At 58.8% G+C, this 8,662-nt stretch overlaps 1 protein-coding gene across 1 annotated transcript in view; it reads left to right on the forward strand.

Annotated features, from left to right (window-relative positions):
- Positions 1 to 8,662, forward strand: part of LOC112117283 (polycystin-1-like) — a 60,016-nt gene that overhangs the window by 23,379 nt on the left and 27,975 nt on the right. Inside the window, exons 15-22 of the mRNA XM_026654414.1 lie at positions 257 to 393; positions 644 to 4,299; positions 4,602 to 4,751; positions 5,231 to 5,368; positions 6,069 to 6,351; positions 7,020 to 7,242; positions 7,483 to 7,642; positions 7,824 to 7,964. Of these exons, the coding sequence (XP_026510199.1) occupies positions 257 to 393; positions 644 to 4,299; positions 4,602 to 4,751; positions 5,231 to 5,368; positions 6,069 to 6,351; positions 7,020 to 7,242; positions 7,483 to 7,642; positions 7,824 to 7,964 (4,888 nt within the window). The remainder of the gene's footprint in view (positions 1 to 256; positions 394 to 643; positions 4,300 to 4,601; positions 4,752 to 5,230; positions 5,369 to 6,068; positions 6,352 to 7,019; positions 7,243 to 7,482; positions 7,643 to 7,823; positions 7,965 to 8,662) is intronic.

Genomic DNA, 8,662 nt, shown 5'->3' on the forward strand with positions numbered 1-8,662 from the left:
TTCAGAGAAAGGTGCAGAAAACCCAAACCCACTGTAGCAGCTGTGAGATAATCTGTTTCCTCCCCCAGTGTTGGATTTCTTTCTGATCCTTCATAGTTAGAGACTGGCTTTAGCCTTGAAACGTGAGCTTTAATGTCCCTTCCAAAATGTATATTTGCATTTGTTGTTCTAATGCTGGGTATTCATGATATTCACACAACTGCCCAGTCTCTGAACCAGGCCCCTGTCTGTGAGGTGGAGCTGTTTCTCTTTGCAGGTGGGGCTTTGGGGATGGCAGCCCGGATGTGGAGAGCCTGCTGTCTCCCCCCTACGATTCTCAGCTGTCACGTCCAGATCCACAGGGAGAGAGGGTCCAGGTGCTGGCCAGAGTGACCCACACGTACACTCAACCAGGTAAGAAAGGGGCTGATGGTGAGGGATCACCTGGGCTCAGAAGGGCTCTTAGTCCATGTGTTGGAGAGGGAGAGAGAATGGGAGAGGAAGACAGAAGGACGATGGGAGAGAGACACTGTCACAATTATTGTTCAAATTTGTACAGAGGAACAGCCTGAGCACAATGGGAATGACACATTGTCTCTCTAGGTACAAGAGTCCTAGAAACCCCGGTTCCTTCCCACAATGCCTTTCTTCTCTGCTTCCACAGGCGACTACTCAGTGACCGCAGAGGCCGTCAACAAATACGATCGAGTGGAGCGGGTGGCCAAAGTCCGTGCAGTCTGCCCCATAGCTTCCGTGACCATTCTGGTGACTCCAACCTCCCCGCTGGTGAACGAGGTGACCAAGTTCAAGGCGTTACCCCGCCCTTCCCCCTACGGCGTTGTTTACTCCTGGAACTTCAGTGATGGCTCTCCCACGCAGGAGGGAGTGAATTCGCTGGTGCACCACTGCTTTGAGAAGAGCGGGGTTTACAACGTGATGCTGCGGGCCAACAACAGCTTCAGTGAGGTGCCGTCTGACATAGCTGTGATGGTCAGTGAAGGTGTCACGGGTCTCCGCGTGGTGGCCAGCGGACCTACTGAGCTGGGTTCAGCCACAGTTGTCAACGCCATGTTGGCCTCTGGCACAGATGTCCTGTGGACTTTTAACATGGGGGACGGGTTCGTTTACAGCAACCTGAATCTAAGCTTCGTCTCTCACACCTTCACCAAAGAAGGCAACTACACGGTGACGGTGATGGCTCACAATGCTGCCGCCTCTACCCGTGTCTCCACCATTGCAGAGGTTTACCGGCTTCAGATCACCAACATCCTAGCACCCATCTGTCTCTCCAGTGGGGAACAGACTCCCTTCCAAGCAGTAGTAACGGGGCCGAGCAAAGGAGTTCAGTTCTGCTGGGATTTCCAAGATGGCAACCCCCCTTCTGTTGGGGACGGGGACCCCACGGTCTTTCACAGCTACCCAGCGGCGGGGAGCTACAAGCTGAACCTGACTGTACGTGGCACAGTAAGCACCACCTCTCGCCAACTGGCCATCTGCGTAGAGGATCGGATCCGCTCGGTTAAGCTGACGGCACCGACGCTGGTTTTAGCTTTAGGGGAACCCACGTGCTTCCAGGCTGAAGTGGTTCCAGTGCCGGACCCCCAGCACCAATATCAGTACCACTGGGATTTTGGTGTTGGTGAGGACCCAGTGACCTCAGGGTCTCCAGAAATCACATTCACCTACCTGGAAGGAGGATCGTACCGGGTGACGGTCACTGTGTGGAACATGGTGAGCCGGCAAAATGCCTCAGCAGATATCCTGGCTCAGAGGGTGATTGGCACCATCTCCATTCTCCACAGCGGTAAAACAGAGAGCTTTCTGGCACTGGGCACCTCCTACCTCTTTACGGCTGAGGTCCCCTGGGACAGTGTGGCCACCTTCCTGTGGAACTTTGGAGACCATTCTCCCCCGCGGGTAGGTCAGAGCACCTCCCACACCTACTACACAGCCGGAGACATCACCGTCACCGTGACCGGAGAAAACCAGGTCAGCCGTAGAAACGCCTCGCTTGACATTACGGTCCTGGCCCCAGTGCGGCTGCTGGCTCTGAGCACTGAGCGGCCAGTCTGTGAAGTCAGGCAGGAGGTCACCTTCCACGCCTCTCTGGCGGCAGGAGACCAGGTGCGCTACCTCTGGGCTATTGGAGAGCCACGTGGCTTTCAGAAGGGGGCCACCACTTTCTCCCATGCCTTCCCTGCCGCCGGCGTCTTCGTGGTTTTTGTCGCAGCTGAGAATGCAGTGAGCATGGAGAAGGCGAACATCACTATTGAGGTCCAGGAGCGAGCCCAGGGGGTTCAGATCCACAGCGGGAACGTGGTGCAGGGCAGGTACCTGGCATCTGCCGAGCCCTTTATGCTGACCGCCGAGGTTACCCAGGGCTCCAACCTCACCTTCCGCTGGGTGATTTCTCTAGGGCTGCGCCGGGTGTTCACCGCAACAGGACAGTCGCTCACGTACTGTTACAATGCGAGTGGGGAGCTGCTGGTGGAGGTGAGAGCTGGGAACGTGCTGGGAGAGACGTCTGCTGGCCTTGCCCTGCAGGTGGTGGAGAGAGCCTGCGGTGTGAAGGTCCGGGCAGCCAGCGACAGCGTGGCTGTGGGAAAGCCAGTGAACCTGTCTGTCTCTGTGGCCTCTGGGACTGATTTGCTCTATTCCTGGCACATCGAGGAACATGCCCAGCCCATGCTCACCAACTCCTCTTCTCTGTCCTACGCTTACTCCACCCTGGGCTCCAAGCTGGTGTTCGTCACCGTCTCCAACGTTCTCGGTTCTAGCAACGGCTCCACAGAGCTGAGAGTCCAGGAGCCCGTTTCCAGGGTGAGCTTCACGGTGGAAGGAAGCTCTCCCCCCTTCTTCTTGATGTCAGACACCTCTAGGCAGCTCTGGGGCTCGGTGGCTGCAGGCTCTGATGTCGCATGGGAGTGGCAGCTGCGGGGGAAGGAGAAGCAGCAGCTCTTCCATGGACAGAACGTCTCCTGCGAATTCAGTGCGGCTGGAGTCTACCAGGTGGACCTCCGAGCCTGGAACGATGTCAGCGAGGACACAGTCCAGCATCCCGTGGCCGTCCAAGACCCCGTGGCTGGGCTGGCAGTGGAAGTGGACAGGCAGGACGTGTGCACCGACGACAGGGTAGTCTTCACTCTGCACACCCAGAGGGGCACGAATGTGAGCTTTGCTCTCACCATCCCCTCTTTGGGGCTCAGCCTGGATGTCTGCGGAGGAACGCATCACTTCTCTTTCCCGGCGGCGGGTTCTCATCGGGTGCTGGCGTCGGCCTCCAACAACGTCAGCATGCAGCTAGCCTCCGTTGTGGTGCAGGTGCTGGAGAAGGTTCGGGGGCTGCACATCTCCAATTGCTGCCCGGCCATCGTAGAGTCCAACAAGGAGCTCACACTCACGGCCCAGGTGCGAGCCGGGGAGAATGTCACCTTCTTCTGGATCTTTCACCTCCCTGGGCACCCTGCCTATGAAGCAGCAGGCCAGCAGGTTGGGTACGTGCCACCCGGAGCAGGTAACCTGACCATTCACGTAGAGGCCAGTAACCCGTTCTGTGCCGCGTCTCTGACGGTGACCGTGGCCCTGCAGGTGCCCATAGAGGGAGCCACCCTGTCCAGCAATGGGACTGGGGCTTTCCTCAATCAGACGGTGGCATTTGACGTGGCGGTCATGGGTGGCAGCGATCTCCGCTCCGAGTGGAAGTTCGGGGATTCAGAGGAGACGTTTGCCGGCGGCGGGGACGAGAGGATGTTTCACCGTTATGGCCGTGCTGGGGATTTCTTAGTGGAGGTGAAGATCTACAATGAGGTCAGCTTTGTCCTGGTGCAGACGACGGTCACCGTGCGGGAGCTGGGGTGTGACAGCCCCATGGTGAGACTGGTGGAGCCGCCCTCCTCTGTCCCCAGATCCCGCACCAGCTACTTTGAGGCCAGCATAGACCTGAAGGGCTGCACGGCCTACAAGGCCCTGTATCTCTGGGAGGTGTTCAGCAGCCCCAGCTGCGAGCAGCTGGCTGAGGCCGACCAGGTACCCCTGCAGCACGCGGACCTGCTCACCCCGTCACTCACGCTCCCCAAGCTCTCACTGGACATCGGCACCCACTGCCTGCGCTTCACTGCCTCTCTCCAGCACACCCCTCTGGCCCGGACGCTTTCCCTGCTCATCACCGTCATCCCCAGCAAGTTGGTTCCCGTCATCCGAGGCGGGTCGTGGAGGAGCTGGTCTGCCCAACTGGACCTGGTTCTGGATGGCAGTGGGTCGTACGACCCCGACGTGGGGACGGACGCAGACCCCTCCCTGGAATATCACTGGGGCTGTGAGGTAACAAAGGGAACCCAGCAGGAGTGCCTGTCCGCACTCACCCCGGCTCGCCTGTGGGAGGGGCTGGGGCTCTGCGTGCCCTGGGGCAGAGGGGGTTGGATCAGAGTCTAGGAGAGGGCAGATGCCGTCTTTGGAGGATGCTGTGTAATTCCAGACCCCCCCACCTCGGTCCCATGCCTGCCCCCACTGATCACTCAATCTGCAGCCTGCTGTCCAGGGTCCGTCCTCCCGCTCAGGCGTGGGACAGGGACAGATAGCCCAGGGGTGAGTTAACCAGAGCTCTCTGTGTGTCTCCTGCTCAGAATGTGTCCTCGCCCCGGTGTGCCCCACCTCGCCTGCAGGGCGGTGCCAGCATCACCGTTCCCCGCACTGCGCTCTGCAGAGGCACTGGCTATCGCTTCATTCTCACGGTGAAGAAGCCGGGGAAGGAACCAGTCTCCGTGGCCCAGATGGTGAGCTTTGAGTGGGGTGGGGAGCCCCAAGAGAGGGGTCAGTCTGGGGAAGGAGGCTGAGGGACCAGACCCTCAGTCTCACTGGGCACAGAGCCAGCCCAGACAAGGAGGCAGTTGCTGCCTTCTCAGCAGGAACGTGTGGGCCATGACCCCTCGCTAAGCCTTGGGGTAGCACAAGGAATGGGGTTATAGCTTGGAAGTGCGTGGATTGGTCCATGTGCCTTCAGTGCCGGCCAGATACCAGCCAGGATCTGTGTGGTTGTGCTGCCGCCCTGGTGCCTGACCCCAGCCCCAGTGCGTGGGCCTTGTGTCTCCTTTGGGTGCCAGGCACTCTCACCTGTCACCAAGGGCTCACTCCCTGTGTGCCAGGGGCTTGTCCCCTCTATTGCATTGGGACTGCTCCATTTCCACAGGGGTGTACGTCAGGGGAGGGCTGTTTTCCTGTGTGGTTTGAATCTGATCCTGCCGTCCGCCTGCAGGTTTGGATCGAGCCCGGCCAGATCCTGCCCGTGACCATCGAGTGCCGTTCTTGCAGTGCCCTGTCGAGTTATGAAATCAGCAGGAGTGTCCACGTCACTCTGGCCGGACAGTGCCAGAGCTGTGACAACAGGACCATGGTGAGACTTGCTTTGCTGGTGCATGAAAAGTCCAGTACGGAGCCACTTGTATTTTGCTCACACACCCAGCTCCTGCTGCTTGGGAGGAGGTTTGGTGGTTTGACTTTAACGCGTATCCCAGTGGAGAGATCCCCGCTCTCCAAACACTGCTTTCCTGCCACCCCCACTCATCCCCACAGCCTCACAGTGCTGCTTTGAGCTTACACTTACGAGTGACCCTGCACTGACCGGAATAGCCAGCTGGGATCCTGAGGGTGGGACCTCAGCTGATCTGTGGAGCTTGAGGGAACGTGGACTCTGATTTGCAGTATTCTATGGGCCCCAGCCCATGAGGAAAGGGGGTGTTACTGGGGAAGGGGTGCCGGGAGATGACTCAGAGAGGGTAAATCTTACAGAAGAAGGAATGGGTTGAGTGACTAGAGCAGGAGACTGGAAGGCAGGACTGCTGGGTTCTAGTCCTGACTCTCTGGGTGACCTTGGTCAAGTCATTTAACCTCTCTGTGCCTCAGTTTCCCCATCTATAATTTTAGGGATGATGTTGCTTACCTGTGCCAGTGGGGTGCTGTGAGACTCCATGCATTGGGATTTGTCAGCTCTGTGAAAGGCTCGGATGATGGGCACTACAGAAGGGCCAGCCTGATTCTCTAGGCACCCCTCTTGGGCTGCTCTCTCACCAGGTCCCTCTCTTTGACCCTTGCAGTACAAGTGGACGGCTCAGAGTTCAGACGGACAAAATTTGACCCTGGACCATGTGACCACCTCCACGGGGGACTCGAACCGGGACCTGGTGATCAGACAAGGGGTCCTGCGGGACGGGGTGAATTACTCTTTCACGCTGTCAGCCTCCCAGCCCGGAGGGGAGCTGCAGGGGGGATCCAGCATCACTCTGACCCCCAACAACCCGCCCAGGGGAGGGGTCTGCACCCTGACACCCGAACACAACCTCTACCTCCTGGAGACTCTGGTCTCATACCAGTGCACAGGTAACTCTGCCAGGGCATCCTCTGGGCAACTGTGCCCCACACACGCACATGGCAGAAGTTTGTCATTTGGGCACCAAAGAGTACACAGGGCCATCGAAAAGGGAGAAGCTCCCAGCCCACTGCAATGTACATGGGAGGGTGAGAGGGATATTCAATCCCCGTCCCCCCTCCCCGGTACAAAGGCCCCCGAGGTGGGAGTAAATGGACATGCTGACGATGCACCTGGCCTGGCTAACTATGTGATGATGGCAAGGTGTGGATCTGGGTTCTGTGCATACAATAATAGATAGTCTGGTTTACAAGGGCAACGATAGACTCTCAGGACCTTGGGAGGTGACAGAGTCTCTGGGGCTGGCTGCCAGCCTTCTGCCCGCACCCGTTTAAGCCAGGTGATTTTGACGTGCTCCGTATTGCAACATATGTTAGCAATAGCTGCAGGGCCAGACACGGCACTGGGAACACCAGGGAGGCCTGAGGCTGAGAGACCTGCCAAGAGAGGAAGGAGGAATCAGTTGGGCTGTGGGCTGGGTGATTTGGCAAGTCACGCATGCAACCATGGCCTGAAGGAGCCCAAGAGGCAGTGAGTGGGTGGGTGCCCGTGTTCTGGACTCCCACCTAAGTCACACTCGCTCTCCCTCCATCCATGTCTCCCTTCCCTGCTCTCTCAGGCTGGGTGGATGAAGACAGCAGCCCAGTGCAGCTGATTTACACCCTGGTTGCTGAACGGTGTTCCCCCGGCGGCAGGCACTGCCAGCACTTCTGCCTCTACCGAGGGATCAAATCTTCCTTCAGCACCTTCCTCCCTGCGGCCACGGGCGGCAGCCGCACCACTGTCAACGTCCTGGTTGAGCTGGAGGACTCGCAGGGGGCGAAGACCCTGGCCCTGAATCGGTGAGCATGGGCGGATCCAGGATGGGCGTGCACGAGGAGATGAGCCTGGCCGGTGTTCGGCACACACGTGCGTCCTGGAAGCTGAAAGATCAGAGGGGCAACCAATGGTGTCTTGGACTATGCTTCGAATTCGAACATGGCTCCACTGGCAGGTCCAAAGCTCCCACTGTCCCCGGCTGCTGGGAGGATTGAAGCCGTTAGAACTGGCTGGGATAACTTTATTTCCTTCCTTCCTTCCAGGACCCTGACTCTTGCCATGCCGGTGCTCCCGGCGGGCTTCCCGACTGTCACCAGCTGGCTGAAGAACAAGAGCCAATCAGAACTGTGGGGTGTGGTCCAGCAGGGCAACCCCCAGGAGGTGATCCCATACTCCCTGGCCCTCATCACGGTGCTGAATCAGGTAAGGGCTCAGCTGCGGTCGCCCCTTCTTCCCTGACACGTGCGTACACACACCTACGCACTTGACCTTCACACGTGCGTACAAACACACGCGCGTGAATGTGCATGCACATGCCCACCCCCTCTCCCAGCAGAAGTGCCTCTTTCACAAGCGCTCCTGTGTGTGTGTGTGTGTGCTCCAGAACTCGGGCAGTCGGGGCAATGAGGGGGAGCTGAGGGACCGGATCTCCATCCGCAGCAACGTCACCGCAGCCCTGGCCTCCCTCAATATCTCCAGTGTGAAGGAGGCTGCCCAGCTGAGCGCGGCGCTGCAGCAGTGTGTGGTAGGACCTGGCTCTTACCTCTTTTCCCCTGGCCTGTCACTCCCGTGGTGGCAGACAGGCTCCTTGCTTTGAAGAAAGCCCCCTCTCGTCAGTCCGAAGGGCCCTCCCTTTCCTTGATGTCTGCCTCCATTTTCCCATGCACCAGACTGAAAACCTGCCCCTTTGGGTGGGTGTGAATAGCCCCCTGTTTCCCCCATGCCCTGTGCTCGCAAAGCCCCCAGGCTATGTGGCTCTTTGTTGTGGGGACGGGGCCTCCTCTGGGACAGTTGCCTAAGGAATGGGCCTAGAGGGAATCTGGGAGCCCAGTGCCCCACAAATGCCTCCCACTGGGCTGAAAGAGCAGGGGGCAGGAGAAGAGGGACAAGAGAGTATGCGGTGATGGCTCCTGCTGCCTGGGTCAGTGGAGAGGCAGAGAGAGGCCTGGAAGACAGAGAAGTGAGCAAGTCCTGCGCGCACCCGGGTGCAGGGAGGGCAGGCTGGGTAGAGTTATAGGGACAGGGAGGGGCACTCTCTCAATGCCTCCCCGGATTAGACGGAAGAAGGGAGGAGTGGAGTGGAGTGGAGTGGGGAGGTTGGCAGGTCTCGGCTGGCTGTGGCAGTGATGGAGAGTGGGAGTCAAGGGAGAGCAAAGTCTGCGGGATACGGCCGGGATGGGGGGAGAGTGAGGTGGGGACAGGGCCGGCTCTAACTTTTTTGCC

Source organism: Terrapene carolina, unplaced genomic scaffold, assembly GCF_002925995.2.
Source record: "Terrapene carolina triunguis isolate 2854851 unplaced genomic scaffold, T_m_triunguis-2.0 Scaffold192, whole genome shotgun sequence".
In the NCBI taxonomy this organism is placed as follows: Eukaryota; Metazoa; Chordata; order Testudines; family Emydidae; genus Terrapene; species Terrapene triunguis.